Source organism: Xenopus laevis, chromosome 1L (genome assembly GCF_017654675.1).
Source record: "Xenopus laevis strain J_2021 chromosome 1L, Xenopus_laevis_v10.1, whole genome shotgun sequence".
Taxonomy (NCBI): domain Eukaryota; kingdom Metazoa; phylum Chordata; class Amphibia; order Anura; family Pipidae; genus Xenopus; species Xenopus laevis.
This window is the reverse complement of record NC_054371.1, coordinates 190,685,368-190,711,008: the sequence shown is the minus strand read 5'-3', so window position 1 is coordinate 190,711,008 and position 25,641 is coordinate 190,685,368. Positions and strand designations below refer to the sequence as shown.

The window sequence follows — 25,641 nt, the reverse complement described above, 5'->3', positions numbered from 1 at the left end:
ACGTAGAATAGGTTTCATTTGATTATCTCCCTTGATTGTTTTCAGGAGTTGGCTTTCGTGTTGGAGGGAAATCAGGCAGTAGATATTTTGTGCTTCAAGTTCACTATGGAAATGTGAAAGCATTCCAGGGTAAGTGGAAAAGCAACAGTAGTGATAAAAAGAAAGCTGCGAAGCACATAAAGCCTGCAAATAAAAAGATATGTTTTTACATTATTCAGTAGGTAAACATTTGATTTACGTAAAGAGACTGACGGTTGGCAATATATCCGGCTTCTTGGGTTCTTTTTGGATCAATAAATGCAGAAATATAACAAAATTGACATGTCAGCACTCTTTCTACACTAGTGGATTCTCCAAAAATTATATTGTAATCAGCTTTCCAATATGCATCAATTACAAATTGTCAGTGAAATCCAAAGTTATTTATGAATGTAACGAATTGTAACATCTGTTTGTTCATTTCTGTTCCCTGCCTTGGTGGTTCTGATTTTTTTTGAAACAACGTAGAAGACGCCAGCTGATAACACACCTGGCAAAAAGCATGCAAATCTGACTTTAGCTACATTGATTCAAGAAACATAACCGGCAGTGCAGGAATGGACATAAAAATAGTGCTTTCAACTGCAATTATATTTACAACTAGCCTTAAAGCCACTAAAAATTGTAAACGGTTTCATTCCTTAGAATTACATTTTCTTTCATTAGGCCTAATTTTATTTTTGGGTTTAGAGCCCTGTAATAAACATGGAGAGAGGTAGAAATTAGCCATGTGCCCTATACTAGTCGGTTACATGATTTCTCAAACTGGGCATCAAGTGATACCTAGAAATAGAAATATTTGGATATATGTGGGGAGACCATCATGGGAACTCGCTGCTCTGTGTTAGCGATCAATTTTTCATTATTATTTCCAAAACGTTCATATAAATGGGTGAAAGAGGAAGCCTGCAGTGTTAATGTGGTCTGTGAAAAATGGCTCCACGACATGGATGGCTGAAATGATATTAGCATTTTATTAAGGCAAGTCAATGGCCACTTGAGCTCTGTAATTGGCTGTGCCTTACTGATTTCTGTTGCTTGCAGAATGGAATGGAGATCAATAAGTGAGAAGTTAATTTAAAGTTGGCCATCAGCTCAAAGACTTGCTTTTCCTTATTTTCTGTGGTCCCATTAATATCATTTTAAACCTATAAATGTCAATAGTTACAAATTGCTAAGCACTAGATTAAATAATAACAAGGTTTCCTAATGAAATGATAATGTGGCGTGGATATTAGCCTGGATACAAAGGTATCCTACTAACCATGCCGAGTGACTTGGAAAATGATTGTTTTTAGAATGAAATGCAGTGTTAAAATGCCTTCATGCTATAAAAGCTTCAGTATATAATTTTGTGTTTAAGAATGTATTGAACTAAAATGGCAACAAACAATTCCTGCAGTAAAAGTTCATGAATACGTTATTAGATTATAAACAGAAACTTCAGGCTTGCCCTTTACTTTTTATTAATTAACAGTACTGTAAGCTCCTTAGAGACAGAGAACATGTTTTTATGTAATATACTTGTACAAGTGTGAGACAGGTATTAAAATGTTTCCATTTTTCAATAACACTAACTCCAAAGAAAATTTCACTAATACTTTATTTGTATTTCACTAATACTTTATTTGTATTCTGTCCATGTATAAATTGTATTTGTATATAGAAATATACGAATGCATATTCATGAATGCCCTTCCAGAAAAACTACATTGCAAGCGGTAGGTTTTTCAAATGGAAATACACTGAGGCTCATTTATCAACATTGGATACATTTGCCCATGGGCAGTTACCTATAGCAACCAATCAGTGATTAGCTTTTTGAAGCCAGCTGCAAGTAAGACAATGAATGCAGCAATGTGATTGGTTGCCATGGGTTACTGCCCATGGGCAAAATTGTCCAGTGTTGATAAATGACCCCCACTGTATCATATTTTAGGCCATTTTAATTTCATTTTGTTACAGGCCTTTAGTTTTTATGCAGTTTGATAAACCGTTATTCCTGACATAGTTTGTCTGATCTCAATGGTGAAAGAAAAGTAAAGTTTTGAAATTCATCTATGTTTTGTATTCTTAGATAAACATAAAGATTGCACGGGGGTGACAGTACGAGTAACACCTGAAAAGTAAGTAGTATTCTCATCAGTTTCCCTGTTTTATGTCCTGTTTTTGTGGTTGGGTAATCAGTCAGTGGGGCTCATTTATAAACACTGGGCAGTAACCCATAGCAACCAATCAATGATTAGCATTTTTCAGCTAGCTGCACGTTGAACACTGAAAGCAAACATCTGATTGGTTGCTATGGTTACTGCCCAGGTGCACATTTGCCCAGTGTTTATAAATGAGTCCCAGTGTGTTTTGTTTTTCAACAAAGCACCTTGCTATGGTTTTTTTTTTTACCTTTTCCAGGCATCCTTCAGCAGACTGATATTCATGAATGTGTGGGAGTAATATTTTTGTTTATTATTCTACTATAAATGCACAAATCTGTCTCACCTAGGGGCACCTGGCGGCATAGTTGTGTATAACTTTTTCCCCCTGGTCCTAAAAGGAGCATCACCTGGGGTTAAATTTATTGGGTAGTTCACGTATGTAAAACATTGTCTTAAGTGAATAACCTAGATTTGCAGAATTACTGCACTCCTCTTCCCTAAATATGTTTTCCTTCATTTATGACTCTGCTGACTAGCAGCCATCAAGATATGCCACAGAAATCGGAGGCAATTGCAAAATAACTGAACTATTCTTTTCCTGGTAATGACTTGACATGTAGCAAAAGATCTGGCTTTTACGTACATCTCTGTCAACATTTGGAAACCAGTTCCAGGGAGACGTTGCTGTTTGACTAATGTGTCACACAAGATTTGGTCTAAAGCAGGGAAAAGCGAGTATGCGGCGTACCAAATGGGCATCACTTTTATAGATCTGTTATGTTAGCAGTTAAAAGCTGCTTACTGAGTAAAAAAAGGCACAGATATGCCTTTTAGTAGTTGGAGCATATTTTACACAGTTGTTCAGTTGAAAAAACTCGGAGCATTTTCAGGGAAAGTAAAAAAGAGGGGCCTGCAAATAAGGGATGGATGTTACCTACTCTGTACCGTGACACTCTATTTCCAGCTAATTAATTATACATACTTTATATGTCTGAGTGTATGTGTGTGTGTGTATGTTCAGTTTCACTTCAAAAATACCTCTGTTTTTATGTTTACAGACAACCGCAAATTGCAGGCATTTATCTTTCAATGTCTGTGGACACTGTTATTCCACCTGGGGAAGAGGGTAAGGATTTTATGGATATCTAATGTAAACAACTGCTGTTAGATTTGGATTCAGCTGTGACATGTAAGATTTTGTAAAAATAAAAACACATTAAGAAACATAGGGGAGATGTTTATGAAGGTGTCAGTAGAAAGCTCACCAAGTCTGCCAGAGTGAAATTCAAGCACACTCTATTCACTTGTATGGAATTTTTAGGGAGATGTTTATCAAAGGGTGAACGCTTACTTTAATAAATACCTTCTCCTTATAACGAGGTAAAATTACAGATCCATCATTGACACATGGTTTTCAAAGTTGACAAATGCCAAACCAAATTGGAACCCTGTTTTGCGTTAAGCACAACTGGCAAATGTGCATCATATGTAACCAAAAAAAGCTTATTATTTGTCCAGCCCTTTCACATCATATAACTTTAAAGGGCACCAATCATAACTAAAATAATTTACTAAGTAAATACACTATGTGAAAGTTGAATAAACTTTAAAACAGAATTGTTTGTATAATGTAAATCAGGGCTGTCCAACTGGCGGCCCGCGGGCCAGAGCCGGGCCAACCCGGCCAGGCGCCCTAGGCAACTTGGGCAGCCACGGTGCCTGCTGAGTGTGTGCTGGAGTGCGCACGCGCTAAACTACGCTCAGGTGCGCATGCGCGAAATTATGCTCACGTGCGCACCAGTCGGGGAATGACTGGACCGGACAATGGAGTAGGCGACAGAGCAGGTACGTGCCTGGTGCCCCCCCTAGCTTTGCGCCCTAGGCACGTGCCTACTCTGCCTGCCCCTAGTTCCGGCCCTGCCGGTGCTGGACCAAGGTAGTTTGACACCCTAGGCAAGAGCTTCCATCAGCGCCCCCCTGTCCTGCATTACCATTTCCCTCCTTACCATGATGGTTTTTAAATAAAGAAAGCACGAACATGTTACACTGGTTATCAGCTTACCCTGGGAATTTGCAACAAAGTATCAATTGGGTGTCCAGGCTGAAAGAGCTACTTGTTAAGCAATTAAATAACAACTGGATAGACAGGAACCAAGTAGCAATTTAATTGTGATAAACATAACTAAGGAAAGCGTGTATCAAGCACAAAAGGTTTGGAGAAGTATATACAGTCACAGACAAGGTTTCTTTCTTTCTTCTTTTAAAGATTTAGTTAAATACTCCTTGAGTGTCTGGAGAGTCTGGGTATTTTAATATTTTAAGAGTTAACTCTTCTCTTCGTTAATAAAATACGCCCCTCAATGATGGTGTCCTTGACAGCCGCCTACTCTGCCTACCCCTAGTTCCGGCCCTGATCCCTGCAGTGAGCACTAACCATCTGGTTTTTTGGTGTGCTATTAATGTGGGCTTGGTCTTGTGGTAACATGGGTGTGGTTTAAAGTGGATGTGGTCTAAAAACAGGGAGTGGCTAACACTGGCTTCCATTACTGGCCCTCCACCATGTAGATTAGAAAAATTCCGGCCCTCTGTAACATATAAATTGGACAGCACTGATGTAAATCATCAGCTCACTATATCTTCTGCAAGATCTCCCCTATCTCCACTGCAGTTCTAGCTGAGACAGGAATCTTGAATTTCACTGGCTCCTCCTACCTAGATCTTCCCAACTAACTGTAGCTCTGAAATCTCGCACATGCTCAGTTGAAATTCCTAGTTGCTCATGAACCCTTCTAAGCTATTTTCAAATCAGCCAAACCTGTGTGTTAGCTGCTGTTCAGTAGTGCTGGAAGTTATTGTGTGCCCTTTATTTGTATAATAACATCACCAGCAGGGGAAAAGATAGGGAAATCTCCTGATACTTCTAGTGGAGGAGTTTACTAAAGCTAGGCATTCTGGGTAGAATACTCAAGGCAGTGCTACAATCTGAGCATGCTCCCTCAGTGAAAGACAAAGTAAGGGATTTTTTAAAACCTGCAGTTTTTTTTCCCAAAAAACTATATATGTAGTTTGATTAAACGTGTTTAGGTTGTACTGGTCAGATTGTTAATATGTGTTTGGCTGTGAAAGGTGCCCTTTAAGGCAGAGGTTCACCATTCCTACGGAGGTATAAGGCAAAGACTGTGGGGACCCAGCCTAAGTAAAGGCATTAACCATTTCAATAAAACATTTGACTTGTAGAAAATAATAATCAAATGATATGGATTCTATCCCTTTGGTCTATTCCTGCAGTGCTGGTATCTGCAAAAATGTATGTCTGTATATTTATTAATGTAGTGATAGTACAGTATATAGGCAGCACTTTAAAAGCAGTTTAGTATCACTAATATTACATAGTTACATAGTTAAATTGGGTTGAAAAAAGACAAAGTCCATCAAGTTCAACCCCTCCAAATGAAAACCCAGCATCCCCTCTCTACTTTTAATTAAATTCTATATACCCATACCTATACTAACTATAGAGTTTAGTATCACAATAGCCTTTGATATTATGTCTGTCCAAAAAATCATCCAAGCCATTCTTAAAGGCATTAACTGAATCAGCCATCACAACATCACCCGGCAGTGCATTCCACAACCTCACTGTCCTGACTGTGAAGAACCCCCTATGTTGCTTCAAATGAAAGTTCTTTTCTTCTAGTCTAAAGGGGAGGCCTCTGGTACGGTGATCCACTAATGTATATGCACAAAGGCTGTACTTCCTTTAGGGGCAATGTTTAGCCCTGATCTAATAACAATAGCAACAAATCAGAACGTAGCTAGGACCTATGTGCAGGATGAAACACAATCTATTCTTTTATACAGGGCTATACTCATACATATGCATATAAGCAGGTGGAACGCAACATGTTGCTTTCCACCTGTATTCGGAGTTTTCATGTTTCAGACAGCCCCATAAAAAAGAATAGATTGCTTTTCCTCAGGCACTGCCATGCGGGGGAACACCTTGAAACTGAACATAGGGGAAGACAGGTAAAAAACACTCTTCTGTACGAGCCCTTACAGCAAACATCTGATTGGCTGCTATTGGCTGTTACTATACCAGGGTAAGCTTTCCGTTATTATTGCCACATTTTCGTCTTTTAACTTATTAACTTGTTTAAACATGTTATAATATGCAGTATAATATGCAGAACAGTAAACTGGTCTGTGTATGTGTGTGCGCATATATTGGTTTGGAATAGAATTAGTAATACAGCTAGGCATTTTCTGTTTTCTGGTTGTGCTTATGGAAGGAAAATCTAGATTTTCAAATGTTTACATTACACATTACACACTATTGTGTTTTTGTTTAACAGCAGTTAATTCTGATATCGCCTGCCTCTACAACAGGCCGACAATACACCCATTTGCCTACAGAGTCCACACTCATCAGTTGGGTAAGAAGGTTTATTAAATCATGCCAAATAAGCATATGTATTTTAATACAGCAGAGTTTTCACTAAATGTTGTTAAATTATGCATTCAGTTAGCTACAGTGCTTCACTTACTATTTTAGTTAAAATGTGCATTAAAAATTCAAATATACAGCAGAGTGTTTTTACCCATTACATTATTCTATTTCCATTTAGTTTAAGCTATTTACCTTTTAGGTAATAGATCACAGTGAATGTTATTTCATTGGTTTAGGTAAATGCAGCTTGTTTGCAAAATCCCGCATATTTCCCATCTGCCTTCTTTTGGCCAGTCCTTTTATTTATGAACCAGTCAATACTATATTTTTATGATTTTTTATGATGATATTTTATGATAGATCACGAGGAATTGCCTTGATTAACTGATGGATAAAACACCTACATTTTAGCCAGTAACTTTTTACCTCAATAGCTGTATTTTTATATCAAATTAAAGTTAAACCTTAAGTGATTGGATTAGTAAAACCATTAAAGGAATTGTTCAGTTTAAAAATAAAAACTGGGTAAATAGATAGACTGGGGAAAAAATAAAAAATGTTTCTAATATAGTTATTTAGCCAAAAATGTAATGTATAAAGGCTAGAGTGACTGGATGTCTAACATAACAGAACACTACTTCCTGGTTTTCAGCTCTCTAACTCTGAGTTAGTCAGTGATTATAAGGGCAGCCACATGGGACCTAACTGTTCAGTGATTTTGTAATTGATCCTTAGCATTCTGCTCAAATTCAAAATTATGACCCACGTGCCTTCCCTCAAGTCACTGATTGGTTACTGCTTGGTAACCAATCAGTGGAAAGCAAGAGAGCTGCAAAGCAGGAATTAGTATTCTGTCTGTTATGTTACACATCCAGTCACTCCAGCCTTTATAGATTACATTTTTGGCTAACTAACTATATTCGAAACATTTTTGTACAGCCTATCTATTTACCCAGTTTTTATTTCTATACTGATCAATTCCTTTAAACACTGGAGGCTACAAAGGGTAATCAATTGCTAATACAGTTCTCCTGCTTTTTACACATTTCAGGGCAGGTCGTAAGTGGATTTAGAGTGAGACATGGCAAGTGGTCTTTAATTGGTAGACAAAGCCCACAGCTGCCACAGGTAGGTATACTTAGTTAATAACTCATGAACTGTTTGCTTGTCAATCCTTTGACAGGAATGTAATTCAGCTAAATTAATAATCTGTTTCATCCCTGAAGTACATAGGTGTAATTTGGTGGCTTACCTCATATATATAAAATGTGTTTTAGATAACCATTGGGTCGTTCACTCTTTTAAAGGAAAACTATACCCCCTGAACAATGTAGGTCTCTATAAAAATATATTGAATAGAGCAGCTCACATGTAAAATACTGCTTCATGTAAATAAACCATTTTCATAATAATATACTTTTTTAGTAGTATGTACCATTGGGCAATCATAAATAGAAAATTGCCATTTTAAAAAATAAGGGCCGCCCCCTGGGATCCTAGGATTCACAGTACACACAAAGAAACCATACATGTTGGGTCACATGAGCAAATTAACAGACCGCATTCTGTCTTTTGCTTCCACACTTCCTGCTACAGTTAGAGCTGCAGTATTTCTGGTCAGGTGATCTTTGAGGCAGCACACAGACCATCACAATATGGTGGTTCAAAGCAAGAGATGTAAAATGGCAATATTTACTTAAAGTGATACTGACACTAAAAAAAATATTTTCAAAATATTAATCTACATTAAAAGTAGGTCACATTGATCGTTCCTAAACCTGACTGTTTTGCCAACCTGTCTGTCCCATCTTAGCCTGTCCGTTAGAGTTTCTAATGCTAACCGACTACTGCTGCACAAATATGGCAGCCCCCTTATAGAGGAACATGGGGTAAGAAAGGTAATGTAAATCAGGCAAATACTTTTATGGCAAAATTATAAATAGCATTCAAAGATAATGTTGTGATGGATATAAAAAAAAGGTTATTTTCTGTTGTCAGTATCTGTTTAAATATATATACCAGTTTGGTAAATTCTTTAATATAGACAAATACAAGAGTCCTCTGCACTCAACCCATTATCAATATATTTAAGACATTGAGACATTTTGTGCATACAGCTACAAAAAATGCCTTACCCTTTAAACAAAACAGGGATTGTTTGTCCATATATTGCAATATATTTAAGCTGGCCAACTACGTCAAAGTCATCCCATATCTGGCCAGTCCTACACTAGTTTGGTTTATACAGGAGCAGTGACCAGCCCCATGTTGTAGCTCCCACCCTTCTCAGCTATAGTCAGGTGATCCCACTGGTGTCTAATAAAAGGGCAGCCAAGTTTGGGAGTTTTAACCTTGAAAGCAGCAAGTAAGTTGCAGGTAAAACTTAGTCCATTATATAATGAATCAGATGAAAATTGAGCGTAGGACTGGCCAGATATGGGATGACTTTGACGTAGTTGACCAGTTTAAATATATTGAAATATATGGACAAACAATTCCTGTTTTGTTTAAAGGGTAAGGCATTTTTTAGTAGGCATTATATCATTTTGGGGATATAGTTTTCCTTTAAATTTAGAACAATGATCATGAACCATAATTAGCTCATCTTAGCATTCATGATCCCATCGTCTGTCTGTTTGCTTATCTAACACATATACCTGGGCTGCCAGCCTCTTTCCTTTATGAGACATAAAATTTGTTGTAATGTTGTGTCTGTTTCTACACATAATGACAAGCTTTCTCTTTAAGTGGGATTTATTTGCTGGAAGTAATGATGAAGGTGAATTAATGATGCAGCTAGTTGTGTGTTTCATCTTATTTGACACAATCATTTGTAGGTTCTTTAATGTTGTGCCTTTGACACTTCTAATAACATATATTACAGACTGCACAATGGTGGGTTATACTTTACTTGTAAATAGCATGTCATTTGCTAGAAGGGTGATTTGTAAACAATATATCTCTTTATGTTAAAGGGACACTGCTGTCAAAATATAGACTTGTATACCTCAAAACACTGCTCAGTGTTTAGCCAATTAAATGAGTGTCGAAAACAATCATTTGTATTCTTCTTCTTTAAAATGATACAGCCATTAACGTATGGGAAAAATACAATATGCATTTTTCCAGTCATTGGATATTCAAGCTGTGTGGCAGAAAAATATGTATGATTATAATTATTTATTTAAAACCCTTCTAGCTGAGGAGGTAAGATAAGTAAAGGGATCCTATCATTGTACGCAGTCATTTTCTTTTCTAAATTCATCATATTTAATTTAATTGCATGCACTACTTGTGATGTGTAGAGTTCTGTCAAGTCTAGCAAGTCAGTTTTCGCAAAAACTATTTATTTGAAAAGGATTTATATAATTATTTATTTTATCTCCCTCCCCACATTTTGTTTGGGGGTCTATTGTGTTGGCTGTCCTAAAGGTAGTGAAAAGGAGCTTTAGCTAATCTACACTTTCGGCTGTTCATATCATTCTGACTGATGGCCCAAACAAAAAGAACAAGCACAATTATGGCCCCTAATACAGTATTTGTCTGTTTGGCTTGGGGGGCCATACTGGTTGTTGGAGGGAATAAAGTAACAAGACAAAATGAATGCATATCTGTAGAAATAAAAAGCTTAATTACATGACTATAATAAAGCGGACTTGCACTAAAAACGTATTTTCTCTTTTCCATTTATTTGAAAAACAGATCATTGTTGTGTTTTTACCTTTATTTTTTCCCCTTTCCTCTGTAATCAGAAGCTTTTGTTTAAATAGCAATAATGCACTCAGTATAAACAAACCCCTTCTTTTTTCCAGCTGCTACCTGGGTCTCTGGTTTAAAGATGAGGGAGTTCATTATAGCTGTTTAATTTCTCCTCTCACAGTTGGACAAACCAGAAAGTTGCACAATGAAAAGGGCTTTCATTAACCTATTTAGTGCAATAAAGAAATAAAAACATATATGTTAGAAATAATGTGCTGAAAATACATTTTTGCTGAACTCACGTTCAAAGCTATAAAAAGAAAGTTGTTAATGGTAAAAAAGATTTGATCTAACGTAATGACAGTATCTTTTCTTTTTCAGGCATTTTACCCTGTAGAGCATCCAGTAGAGATTAGCCCTGGGGATATTATAGCAACCAGGTGTCTGTTCACTGGTAAAGGCAGGACGTCAGCAACATATATTGGGTATGGAAAAAATGCTTTAATGTAGTTTTAATGTCCTAAAAATGTAGAAACTTATTGCCATATAGCTGTATTCATGTTAGCCCCATCAGGGCCAGATTTACATAGCTGGTGCCCCTAGGCCCGCTTTCATTCATCACCCCTGTCTCTTTGCCTTCACATGCACATGTATTTTCATCAGGTCGGGAACACTGAAGATTGGTGCACCGGAAATCTCCTTAGAAGCCCCAGAACTTCCAAACCAATGTGGGTGTGGTTGGGCAGCATGGCGCCCTTTAAAATCCTGCCGCCCTAGGCCTGGGCCTTGGTGGCCTTTCTACAAATCCAGGCCTGAGCCCCCTGTTCCTTTTCTTTACAGCCTAATAATTCAAACAAGTAAATTCATGGTTTATATTTTATGGATTCATGCAGCTTAATGCAAGGTACTGTGTTATTATTACAGGGAAGAAAAGGAAATAATTGAACAGAATAGAATTATTTGCTGAAAATGGACTCTATGGGGATTGGCCTTCTTGAATTTTTCAGCTTTCTGGATATCCAGTTTGCAAATAAGAGATCTCATACCTGTACACTAGAATTGGCATATTTTATATACTGAACTTACTGCACCATCCTAAAGTTTCAATATACAGGTATGGGATCCGTTATCAGGAAACCCATTATCCAGAAAGCTCCGAATTATGGAAAGGCCGTCTCCCATAGACTCCATTTTACCCACATAATCCAAATTGTTAAAAATGATTTCCCTTTTCTCTGTAATAATAAAACAGTACTTTGTACTTTATCCAAACTAAAATATAATGAATCCTTATTGGAAGCAAAACCAGCCTTTTGGGTTTATTTCATGTTTATATGATTTTCTAGTAGACTTAAGGTATGAAGATCCAAATGACAGAAAGATCCATTATCCGGAAACCCCCAGGTCCAGAGCATTCTGGATAACAGGTCCCATACCTGTATCTATAAATGTATCTATAACCTTAACAATTCAGGAGTTTAAATTTGTCCCAAGTGCTTACCATCTTGGATTTTGCTAGGAGTGTCAGTGATACTGAACATGCTCATGTGCCTGTCATATAAGGTCATTCTGCAGGGCTGATAATTAAATTCTAATGCTAATCCACTGGTTTTGGAGCTGTCATGTTATCCCTGTGGTGTGACTTTTATATTCTATATATACAGTATATTGTGTATATTGTGTCGGTCCCTAAGCTCAGGTAATTGGCAGCAGCACAGAGAATGTGTTGTGCATCAAATAAGAAGATGGGGAGCTACTGGGGCATCTTCAGAAGAATCTTTTTCCAGCATTTCTACCCAACTTTTTTTGTAAAGCTTTAGTTCTCCTAAAAAATAACTGTTTATCAGCACACTCATCAATGATATGTCTGTAGGATTCTTCTGGTAGCTGTTTTCATTTGCAGCTGCTATTGTATAAAGAAAATCTTCATTCCCCTTTTGAATTGCAAGGTCTCCTTGGCACCATGTTAATGCCACGTAGCATTTCATTCTCACTTGTGTCGGGCATTTGTTTTAATTGACTACAAACAAAATCAATGCTGCAGAAAAATTATTTTTCCGTTCTGCTTCTTCCCTCTTAAGTCCATTACGTGCTTAAACATTATGTTTTCCTCTTGCAAGTAGCAGGAAATCAATGGCATTAAACCAGGAGTTTCAGAGCTGGAAGCTAGTAGCTAGCCTCCCATGAACATGGCCGAGATTCTGAATAAGCGTATGTGTGTCGAGAAAGCAATTATACTGACAGGCATTTGATGCACACAGTACGGAGCAGAACGATTTTCACAGCAGCAGTTGGGGGGCGCATAGGTTGATGACAGACTTGTGTAGTCTCTTGGGGGATCTCTGGTTTCAATGCATGGATAAAGCAATCCTATTTTGGAGCAGTCCTCTTTCTTTCCCTTGGCGCTATTACTGTTGCCATGGTAAATAAGTGAATCCAGCAAGACCTCACCAGCAAAGATGGCACTGGCATTTTTTTTTTTCTAAAGCAAAAATTGCTCTTCTGCATTATTTCCTTTTATGTTTTTCTCAATGGCAAATTTGCAGTATACCATTAAAAAAGCAAAACAGAATGATTACATTTCATTTAATGTTATTATTGCACCTTGTAAAAATGCCTTCTAATGTTTATTAACAATAGGAAAATGTAATGTGAATATTATGTGGCCATTATTTTTGTAGCCTAGATGTGCTTTATTGCTACGGCTCATGCAAAAGTGGGCACTGTAGTGGAAAACACAGTCAATTTATTTCATATTGTTTTTTCCATTCCGAGTAATAAGAATAACACTGAAAAGGATTCAGAAGGAACTAATGGGAAAGATAGAAAGAGCATATTCTTTGGTGATGGTGTTGCATGGCCAGCAGGTGGGACACCGAGGGGGCCTAAAAAGGTAGATGGCAGTTTCAAGCTGCTGACCAGCAGATGACAGTCAGGCCAGCATTGTCTACAAACAGCACCATTAGATCAACTTTTTGGTATTTCTTAATCAGATTTTTTCAGAATTAGAGCTTCAGAACTGGATGGTGTTTATTTTAGTGCAACACAACCTGTTTTCTCATAGTGTACTGCAGTAAGGTTCGATATTGTTGCATTTATTTTATTGAAAGCAATAGCCAAGCTTTCTTATGGTCTGCTGCACCCACCCCATCTCCATGTGTCCATGTAACAGATTCCTAAACCTGCAAATTGTATATCAGGGCACCGCTCCCTGTATTATAGTTACTAAAAGTCTCAAACAAACAATAAAATACCAGCCAATGCAGGCTGGTATTATGTAAATTTGTTATATATAGTCCTCTGGAACAGGTATTACTTAGATCCCCCCAAGACACCCAAATCCCCTCTCTGAGCTCCCCTTGTAGCCCAAAGACCATTGCTCAACCCACAAGATTCCCTTGAATCATGATATCAAGGCTCTGTCCCATTTGCATCATTATCCCAACTCTTATGTAATGGACTTACCCCCTCACGGACCCCCCCCCACCTTGGGCACTACTAAGTTCCTAAAGGTGGAGTCCCTATGTGCTGATTCCTTAGTGTTCAGCTAAACTGATTGAGACTTTTGTTTTGTGTCTTTGAAGCCCAAACAAGTGAGTGCCTAGAAGTTATGCACATTGAGGGCCAATCTAAAATGAAGACTGTCCAGCTGAATGTTTGTGGGCAATTTGCTACCATCTGTACCATTTTACTTTAGTCTGCTTAAGAACTCCATAGATGTATTTGTATGACATAATTGTTTTAATATATCTGTTGCAATAATTCTGATCAACTGGACTTGCTGTGTTTTTCGTGAAGACCTTTCACCAGTCATCCGACTGGCTTTTAAATTCTGAATTGAGAAAGCCAGTCGGATGAAAGGTCTTAAAGAAAAACACAGCAAGTCCAGTTGATCTGACATATTACTACAAATATACCATGACCTGGATGAAAGAGAATCTTCACAAAAAATCATTTTACTTCTGTATTGTAGTATTTACTGTAACAAACCCACTACATAAAAAAGTTGGACTGTGCTACCCTAAGGGTAAGGCCACACGAGGAGATTCGGGGAGATTTTGTCGACTGGCGACTAATCACATCGACTTTTGAGCGACTATCTCCCCGAACTACCTCAGCGTTTTTCCCCATAGGCTAGAATGAAAAGTCGCCTGCGCTAATGCACACGCGGCGATGCATTTTCAATAGTCGCCCAAAGTTGCCTCAGGGAAAAACGCTGAGGCAGTTCGGGGGGATGGTCGCTCAAAAGACAAGGCGATTAGTCGCCAGGCGACAAAATCTCCCCGAATCTCCTCGTGTGGCCTTACCCTTAACCAGTATTCTGCTCAAGCTTTTCCGTGGTTATTTTGTAACAATCTGCTGTTGTATAGATTAAAAAAAAATTAGATCATCAAATATTTGTTTTAATTGAGCATTAATCAATTTAGTATGATGTAACAACAGCCAGTCAGAAATGTTCTGCTATTACTCAACTGCTATAGATATACTGCAGTTCATTTCTAATCTATGGGTCATGGCCGTTGTTTAGGGTCATGGCCGTTGTTTAGGGTCGTGCATCCTCTGTCCAACATAAAAATATACATATAAATGAAAAATTAAGAAAAAATGATACATACTACTTTAATCATAGAGAGGAAAGACTAAAATTTTCTTGCTTTATTGAAAACAAATACTGAATTTGATTATCTTTATTCTTTATTTAGTGGCACATCTAACGATGAAATGTGTAATTTATACATCATGTATTACATGGATGCGGCCCATGCTACGTCATACATGACCTGTGTACAGACGGGTGAACCAAAGTTATTTCAAAACATCCCTGAGATTGCAAATGTTCCCATTCCTGTAAGCCCTGACATGATGATGATGATGGGACATGGTCACCACCATACAGGTAATCTTCTAAAATGATTTATTTAAAAAAAAAAACAAATGGACTTAAAATTCACTTTAAGCATGATGTAGGTAGTGGTATGCTGAAATGTTTCCAACTGGTCTCCAATTTCATTACACAATATAAATTTAGAAAAATGTTTTACTTCTCTAAATTATGTTGCCGCACATTCCTTGCATTTAAAGGGGCCATTCAGCTTCACAAAACCAGTTGCTTTCAAATTCTATAGTGCAAATGGTGACTCATTAAGGATCTTGGGGTTTTTGTAGATAACAAATAATTCTGGGCAGTATCATTATGTGGCTACTAAAGCAAATAAAGTTCTGTCTTGCATAAAAAAGGGCATTAACTCAAGGGATGAAAACATAATTATGCCTCTTTATAGGTCCCTGGTGAGGCCTCATCTGGAGTATGCAGTGCAGTTTTGGACTCCAGTCCTTAAGAGGGATATAAATGAGCTGGAGAGAGTGCAGAGACTAAGTACAACTAAACTGTTTAGAGGAACGGAAGACTTAAATTATGAGGGGAAACTGTCATGGTTGTGGTTGTTTTCTCTAGAAAAAAGGGAGGGGACATGATTACACATGATTACACTTTACAAGTACATTAGAGGACATTATAGACAAATAGCAGGGGACCTTTTTACCCATAAAGTGGATCACCGTACCAGAGGCCTCCCCTTTAGACTAGAAGAAAAGAACTTTCATTTGAAGCAACGTAGGGGGTTCTTCACAGTCAGGACAGTGAGGTTGTGGAATGCACTGCCGGGTGATGTTGTGATGCTGATTCAGTTAATGCCTTTAAGAATGACTTGGATGATTTTTTGGACAGACATTATATCAAAGGCTATTGTGATACTAAACTCTATAGTTAGTATAGATATGGGTATATAGAATTTATGTGAAAGTATGGAGGGGTGTGTGTATGGATGCTGGGTTTTCATTTGGAGGGGTTGAACTTGATCTTCACTTTTTATTTCTTATAGTTTTTTGCATTTTTCCTCTGACTCTCTCCGCCTCTCAAAAAGGGGATCACTGACCCCAGCAGCCAAAAATTATTTTTCTGTGAGATTTATTGTTGTTCTACTTTTTTATTATTTAATATACTCAACATAATATTTGGTCACTCTCCTATTCATATTCCAGTCTCTCATTCAACCCACTGCCTGGTTGCTATGGTAATTTGGACCCTAGCAACCAGATACCTCCTGAAATTCCAAACCAGAGAGCTGCTGAACAAAAAGCTAAATAATTCAAAAACCACTGGAAATAAAAACTGAAGACCAATTGCAAATTGCAAAAAAAAAAAGAATATATATCTCTACATCATACTAAAAGTGAATTTGAAGGTGATCAACACCGTCAAATTGTTTTGAGCGTCTGTGGCGAAACTTGCTGATCTGTACCTGGGAAATCTGAAAGGGAGTATTTAAGGGGTTATTTACTAAATTTAGTTTTTGTCTCATTATTTTATTAAAAAACCACAACCAAACTCCTATGCCGATTTGACCTTATTTATTAATTAAAAAACACAAATTAATCGGATTGGGGAAAAAACTGTAAAATCGAGCAAAAACTGAATTGTCAGTTTTTTTCTGACTTTTTCCCAAATTGCTTGATTTTTTGGGGGTTTGGCGAAAACCCTTGAATTTTCCGCTTTATTAGCTAAACCCATGATAACTTCAAATTGAGATTGGTGCCTCTCCCATTGACTTATAAAGGACCTCAACAGATCTGAGATGGCGGATAATTTCAGATTCAGGTTTTTTGCAGCATCAGGGTATAATAATAATAATAATAATTTTTTGCTCCAGAAATCCCAACCAGATAAATTTGTGGTTCAGTATATAACCCCTTAAGTATTTCATTTCTAAAGTGTACATTTTACAAAAATGGCTAAAAATAAAAAAATAGCAGTTTAAATAGTTCACTTATGGAGGAAAAACAGTACATTTTCTGAAAGTGAAAATATAGGAGTTGCCCTAAGGAAAATGTAACCCAGAAATTCTGTGACTAACCTGTGTGTAGATAAATATCTTTTGATGATTGCATTCTACTTTATTTTCCTTAAAGAAGCTGAGCCTGAGAAGAATACAGGACTTCAGCAGCCTAAACGGGAGGAGGAAGAAGTATTAGATCAGGGTATGTGTCCATCATGCTAATGCCAGATATGTCCTCACCTACAGTTGGTTATTGGCAAAAATGTACTTATTTCTACAGAATTACTTTGACATTGTAATACCAGCTACTTACAGATTTTTGATAAAGTGGGCAAAGCTCATAACCCCTTTAGCCCTTCTTGGTGTCCTGATTGCCGACATTACTTTCCTTATTCTTAATCTACTCCTCTACCACTATGATAATCTATCTTGTCCGTTGGTTGCTGGCATTCAGAAAAAGTCTTACTGTTAGCTCTCAGACATGGGAATTTCCTCTTCTTGGTGAAAGAGCTGGTGGCAGAATGTTAATATTCACGTTCATTAAGCCTGAAAGGATTAAAAAGGGATTCTGATTTACATCTTTGTATCAAATTGTTCTGTTGATTCTAATTTTCATTGGAATAGGCTTTTCATTTAGTCAGGCGTTTAAATCCCCCTTGTAGGCTGAATTTCTTTAGAATATTCTCCCTGTTTGTTGATTGGCTGATGTTGCTGACATACTTTTAAAATGCTATGTTAGCTAAATTTTTGTAATAAGCACACGTGGTAACGGAGGTAATAGTCAATGGGACTGTTAATGGAGCTTGGTTCATGCCACCGAATTGTGACTTCAGCATCTCCAGTGCAAAGTTTTTTCCCCCTATACTCTGAATAGATTGATAAAGGGCATAGATAAATAAATCATATGAACTGTCATTTTGCAGATGCTGTTTTACCTTTGTGATATTATATAGTGCAGCCCTGGTTGGACCTTGTGTACATTTAGGGGGTTATTTATGAAGTATTGAGTTGTGTTTTACACCAAAATTTGGGTTTTCGAGTTTATTTTTTGGTCAATTTTTACATTTTTGGTAAAAAAAAACTCGAATTTTTTCAGATTATTATACCCCAACCCTGGAAATAGCTTGAATCGGAATCGGAAAACCTGTCAAGTTGATGACAGAGGTCTCTTGAACCAGTTAAAGATATTAATAGCCTTCATGATGTTCAAGTTTTTTTCGGAGGGTTTTGCCTGAAAACTCGATCAATTCAAGTGCATCGAGTTTTTTCCTGCCAAAAACTTGATCTTTTTGAGTTTTCGGGTTATTAACCACAAACTCGCTCATTTGAGTTTTTTTTCATTCGAGTTTTTTATTAAATTAGAAACCATTTGTGTTGTGAGTTCATTCGAGGTCTGCAAAACTTTAAAATTCGACCTTTGATGAATAACCCCCTTAATATGGTGGTGTGATACCACTGTTTGGACATTTGCACTTTATCCCTGAAGTGAAGACTGAAAATAAATGTTTTTAGTGGGTTTTCGAGTATAAAAATATGTTCTAAGGGTATTCTAAAATAATGCAGTTTAGTGATATGTATTAGTGGACATGACATAAAAGACCGGTAAATCATGTCTTTGATAGAGAAGCACACACTCACTCTCACTATCCACAGATCCTGCGGTTGCAGGGGTACCAGGGAGTGTAGGGGGCCCAGTGATAATGAGTAATTCCGAAATATATTGGCAGAATAGGTCAACTTACAAATGTTTTTTGTGGCCCTAAATCAAATTTGCTGTAACATATAGTTACACCACTGAAAGACACTGCAAAATCAATTGTATGGCAGGTGCTGTACAAGTGCAGAATCAAGGTTTATTCACTCCAGAAACGATGGGTGGATCCACTGTTAGTGGTCTAACACAGTCATGATATTGTTTGGGAACCTGGTGCTAAGCAGGATCATATGATGAGGTACAGCAGCAGTTGCAGGTTACAACTAACACGAAAAGATTTGGAAAGTTATTACTTGTTACAAGGGCTTTGGGAAGGTGATGATTGAAGATATATACTACATAAGACCTCGATAGTAACAGGATCCCATTGTACCCCACTTATGCCAATATTTCTGTTTTTAGATGCATCGCCACAGAGATCGAATCTACAGACAAGTTGTCATAAGAGTTTCCTAAATATCGGTGATGCTCAATCATTTGTATAGATGTCTGCATTGCTTTAAAGGAGAAACAAACCCCGTATTAAAAAAAACCTCTACCCCACATAGACCCCCTTCCTCCTCATCCCCAGCCTAGCTGCTACCCCGGGAAAATGCCCCTAACATTTTTCTTACCCCTCGGTGCAGATTCAGTCCACGGCAGCCATCTTCCGTGTCTTAGTGTCTTCTTCGAGCACTTCAGCAATTTCCATTCATTTCGGCGCATACGCAGTTGTCGCAAACCGGGAAATTTCTCCAACTGCTTCTCCGGTCTCGGTCTCAGATTGCCAAAGACCTGGAAGATGGCTACCGTGAACTCCAATCTCTGAATCTGCACTGAGGAGTAAGTAAAAAGTTAGATCAATTGCCCGGGGTAGCAGCTAGGCTGGGGGGGGGAGGGAGGGGGGTCTATGCGGGGTGGAGGTCAGGGTTTTTTTTAATAAGGGGTTTGTTTCTCTTTTACAGACCTATTTGACATGGCATTATCCGTCAGTTTTTTTTAGTGGTTGTAGTAGTTTAAACTGTCAAGTAGTCTTGATAACCATACCTGATCATAATGCATTACTAAGCAATGATCACTTTCATCCTAATGTGCAATCTCTCCCTAGGTCTCATTTCCTTAGGGGAAAGCGCAGTGTGATGGAGGAGGACATGATCCCTATACCGTTGAAGGGGATGACCCAATCATTTTAAAGAACGTTCTTTTAAACACGAGAGACCACATCCAGGAGACATAAATCCACAAATTGTATAAGTTGTCTGTATACATCACCCTTTTATGACAAAAATCCATAATATAATACATTATCACTGACCCTTCTGCAACATCCTTAATCCAGGATTTGCTCACTCTCCATTACTGTCATACAGATGTTCACTTATGGGCAACAAAAGACTTTTCTCCTAATTCAGGTCCAGTTTTTCTCATTGAAGTGCATCTGGCTCAATTGAAAAATCTAAAATTGAATTAGGAATTCAGCTGGCCCAAAAGTTATTCTTAAAAGAAGGTGACAGTCAAGTCTCAACTTTTGCCCACTGAGTTAGTGATACCAATTCTGTGTAGGGGAATTAAGTAACTTTTCTTAAAGGGTTGGTTCACCTTTAAGTCAACTTTTAGTATGTTATAGAATGACTAATTCATAAATAAATAAATAAAAGCAGCTTTTCAATTGGTCTTCATTATTTATTTTGTATAGTTTTTTTATTATTTGTCTTTTTCATCTGACTTTTTCCAGCTTTCAAATGGGGTCATTGACCCCATCTAAAAAACAAATGCTCTGTAAGACTACAAATTTATTGTTACTGCTTTTTGTGAGTAATGTTTCTATTCAGGCCCTCCCCTATTCATAGCAAGCCTTTTATTCCAATCAGTGCGTGGTTGCTAGGGTAATTGGGACCCTAGCAACCAGATCACTAAAACAGCAAACTGGAGAACTGCTGAATAAAAAGCTAAATAACAAAAAAAACCACAAATAATAAAAAATGTAAACCAACTGCAAATTGTCAGAATATCACCCTGTACAATCTACATCATACTAAAAGTTAATTTAAAGGTGAACAACCCCATAAGGAAGACATACAATTTGTGGATACACACACTACAGACACTACAACCTAGATGGCTCATTAAGGAATATGATTTAAATTTTATTTATTAAAAATGAAATGATTTAACTGTTGATTTTGAATTGATTATGTTGGTTCTAATGTTGAATTGTTATTGGGTGCTGAAAACTGATCATAGGGTGGAATGTATACTTTTCTCTGAGATTGGTGAGGTGGTGGGTCTTACATAAATCTTTACTTTGTACTATGATTTTTTCGAAAAACTCTTAATTATGTAACTTCTTGGAGTGAATAAACCTTAATATTGCATTGGGAGATACTGAATCCTTGTGTTTTATATGTATATAGAGTTTATAATGAAACTCAACTTGTGTTTAAAGCAAAGCCTTCAAAAATCATCATTCGATTTATTATATTGATCTCAATAATAGACCAACCTGCGACTTCAAAAAGAACTTCCTTGAACTCGATCCAGACCCCTGTAATTTGTCTTGAGCACCAACATTTTTTCCTAAAGGCTTTGCCTCTCACTAAATGTGAAAATGGAATAGATTTTCAACTCAAGGAACCCTTTGATTTGGAGATAAAGTGCCTTCTTTTATTAAAGTGAAGTGCTTTATATTAAAGAGCAAGGCCAAAGTTTTTTGGGCACATACTTTAGACGTGATGTTTCTATGGTGATAGCAGCCTGTTGATTTTTTTTTAAACTTTTCAAAGTAGAGAAGACTCATAACATTCTGCTCAATGTCACCATGTATCATTTATGTTAATGCCACATCTATATATTTAGCAATTTAAAAAGATAAAAGTTTTATGTTCTGGTGATTTATTTGCTTTAGAAAGAAATGCCATACAAAGATCATGGACATTTAGGGGCCAATTCATTAACTTCGAGTGAAGGATTCGAAGTAAAAAAACTTCCAATTTCGAAGTGTTTTTTGGGCTACTTCGACCATTGAATGGGCTACTTCGACCATTGAATGGGCTACTTCGACCATTGAATGGGCTACTTCGACCTTCAAATTCGAATCGAAGGATTCAAACTAAAAATCGTTCAACTATTCGACCATTTGATAGTCAAAGTACTGTCTCTTTAAGAAAAAACTTCGACCCCCTAGTTCGCCACCTAAAAGCTACCGAAGTCAATGTTAGCCTATGGGGAAGGTCCCCATAGGCTTGGCTATCTTTTTTTGGTCGAAGGAATATCATTCGATCGTTGGATTAAAATCCTTCGAAGGATCGATCGCAGTTTTTGCGCAAAATCCTTTGACTTCGATATTCGAAGTCGAAGGATTTTCATTCCCAGTCTAATATTGAGGGTTAATTAACCCTCAATATTCGACCCTTGATGCATCTGCCCCTTACTGTCATAATGTTATTAATTATGCAGCTATTTATGGTACATTATACTACAATTTTCTAATTAATAGAAAAATTAGAGATCACTCCAACCCTGATTCTAAGGGGCATATTTATCAAAAAGTGAAGTTAGAGATTGCCACAGTCCTCTAGACTAGAGTGAAATTCCGCCACTCTCCATTTTTAATAGATGAAAGTGAAAGTTCGTCCTTTCATAAATATGCCTCTTAAAGGCATTGTTCAGTGTAAAAATAAAAACTGGGTAAATAGATAGGCTGTGCAAAATAAAAAATGTTTTTAATATAGTTAGTTAGGCAAAAATGTAATGTATAAAGGCTGGAGTGATTGGATGTGTAACATAATAGTCAAAACACTACTTCCTGCTTTTCAGCTCTCTTGGTTTACACTGACTGGTTACCCAGGTTACCAGGCAGTAACCAATCGGAGACTTAAGGAGGGGGGCACATGGGCTATATCTGTTGCTTTTGAATCTGAGCTGAATGCTGAGGATCAATTACAAACTCACTGAACAGAAATGTACGATGTGGCCCCCCTTCAAGTCGCTGACTAACTCAGAGTTATAGAGCTGAAAAGGTGGGGATCAGAATTCTGTCCCACATCCCTCAGATGGTGGCCTGTTAATGCAGCCACTGCTTTCACACATCTTTCCTTTACATACTGCTGTTGAGGTGAGGTTGTACAGTTTAGATCTTCACTCCTAAAAACTAAGAAATTGTATCACCTGGCAATCCTTACATTGCTGTCAATTGAAACCATATGCACACTGTTTCCATAAAAATGGGGCTCAACAAAATGTAAAACTAAATATTCAGAAACCCATTATCCAAAAAACCTCAGGATTATAGGAAGGCCATCTCCAATTTTATCCAAATCATGCAAATTTTTTAAAATTATTTCCATTTGTAAAATAAAATAGTAGCTTGTACTTGAACCAAACTAATATATAATTAATTCGTATTGAAAGCAAAATCAGCCTATTGGGTTTATTTAATGTTTACATGATTTTCTAGTAGACTTACGGTATAAAGATCCAAATTATGGAAAGAACCATTATCTGGAAAGCCCCAGGTCCCGAGCATTCTGGATAACAGGTCCCATATCGGTAATAATAACATATATAATAGATGTACCTTTTCTTATCACAATAGAGCAGGGGGTTTTCAGATTGTGTACTTTTTTGTCCAACATTTGCTTAATTATGGTATGAATATCTTAAAGAACACCCTTATATTTTCTTTGCTACGGTTCATGGGTTTTTCAAGACATTACATAATTACTCATTCCCAAATCTCACCATAATTTGCCTTTTAATGTTGGGCCAATGACCACCGAGGGGGCTCAGTCCCATATACTGTGAACCAGTGGCCTCAAATCAGGTGCTTATATTTGAATACCTTGCCTGGAGGCATGTTTTGGTTGCATGAAAACCAGATGCACAGCTTGCCACCTGTCTGGTTTTCACCTGCTGGTTGCCACATCATCAACCCATGTCCCCAACTAGGGATGCACCGAATCCAGGATTCGGTTCAGGATTCATCCTTTTTCAGCAGGATTCGGATTTGGCGGAATCCTTGTGCCTGGCTGAACCGAATCCAAATCTTAATTTGCATATGTAAATATTCCTTTCCTGCATATTCAAATTAGGATTCGGATTCAACCGTATCCCAAATAGTGGATTCGGTGCATCCCTACCCCCAACATCATCACCCCCTCCACCTGCCACCCAACGTCACCCACCCCATGTCACCCACCCCACATACCCGCCCTGCCTCCTGCCTGAAGTTGGGAAAACAAAAAGGTGGCAACCTAATGCACAGCCAAACAGAGCCTCCTTTAGACTGCCTGTCCACATGGCTACAAAATAGCCAATCACAACCTTTATTTGGCACCCCTGGAACTTTATTCATGCTTGTGTTGCTCCCCAACTCTTTTAACATTTGGATGTAGCTTACAGGTAAAAAAGTTTGGGGAACCCTGGTCTAGGCCATGGAGGTATAGAGCAATGCAAATGTGCTTTACCTAGAAGCAGAGAGAAGGAAGTAATCTGTATCAGGACAGGAAGCAGAAGGTTTGGGACTGTGACACACGGAACTGCCAAGGGAAGTGCTTATGTCTTTAAACCCGGGATGCACTGAATCCACTATTTTGGATTTGGCCGAACCCCCGAACCCTAATTTGCATGTGCAAATTAGGGATGGGGAGGGAAAACATTTTTGACCTCCTTATTTTGTGACGAAAAGTCACACGATTTTAAGAATTCGGATTTGGTTCGGCCAGGCACGAGGATTCTGGCAAATCCAAATCCTGCCAAATACCGAACTGAATCCTGGAATCGGTGCATTGCTGCTTTAAATATATCACATTGTAATACATCAGGTTCCATCTAAATATTCGGAAGGGGTTTTTTTACAGTGAGAGCTGTGAAGATGGGGAATTCTGAAACAGTCGTACAGGCTGATACATTAGATAGCTTTAAGAAGGGGTTGGATGGCTTTTTAGCAAGTGAGGGAATACAGGGTTATGGAAGATAGCTCATAGTACAAGTTGATCCAAGGACTAGTCCAATTGCTAGGAATTTTTCCCCTCTGAGGCAAATTGGAGAGGCTTCAAACTGTTTTTTTTTTTTGCCTTCCTCTGGATCGACAGTTAGGCAGGTTTTATACAAACTTAAAAGATTGGATGTGTGTCTTTTTTTCAACCTAATTTACTATGTTACATGTTATCTGGAAAGCTTGAGACCTGGGTTTTTTCACATAAGGGTCTTTCCTTAATGTGGATTACCATTCTTAAAAGTCTTGTAAAAAAACATTTAAAGCCCAATAGAGTATTTTTGCACCCACTATGGATATATGCCAGGTTAGTCATTATCCAGTGCAAGGCACTGTTTTAATATTTCAGAGAAAGGGGAAATCAAAACAATATTTTTTTTTAATTAAAAATGGATCCTATGGGAAATGGCTTTCCTGTATTTCAGAGCTATTTAGATAATGGCTTTTCAGATAATTCATAGCTCCCTTACATGTACAAGAAACAGGTTGGTTTACAATACAGAGCTCCGCAGGTAAGATGACTTTTGCATTTAACCATTACAAATTCCCACTTGCACGTTGGCAAAGAGAAGTCCGTCTATTTACAGAATAATTGTCTTCAGGATGTTGGAAACATGGAAGCCAAATTCCTATGGCAGCAGAACTATTTATCAGTGCCCGTAGCGTTCTGCTGATTAAAGTTACACAGAAGATTCTGTTTCAGACATATACTTGGCCTTTCACCATTGTCTGCGAACAAACAAAACTGACTATTTGAACTGTCACGACATTATTTA

The 25,641-nt window shown here is 37.6% G+C and overlaps 1 protein-coding gene across 5 annotated transcripts in view; it reads left to right on the top strand.

The window, feature by feature from the left end:
* pam.L (peptidylglycine alpha-amidating monooxygenase L homeolog) overlaps positions 1–25,641 on the top strand; it is a 112,428-nt gene that overhangs the window by 53,001 nt on the left and 33,786 nt on the right. For 4 of the 5 annotated variants that reach the window (NM_001086051.2, XM_018258053.2, XM_018258211.2 and 1 more), the window contains 8 exon segments: positions 46–129; positions 2,117–2,165; positions 3,251–3,318; positions 6,548–6,628; positions 7,694–7,770; positions 10,723–10,826; positions 15,045–15,238; positions 17,311–17,379. In NM_001086051.2, the coding sequence (NP_001079520.2) occupies positions 46–129; positions 2,117–2,165; positions 3,251–3,318; positions 6,548–6,628; positions 7,694–7,770; positions 10,723–10,826; positions 15,045–15,238; positions 17,311–17,379 (726 nt within the window). 5 annotated transcript variants of the gene reach the window in all.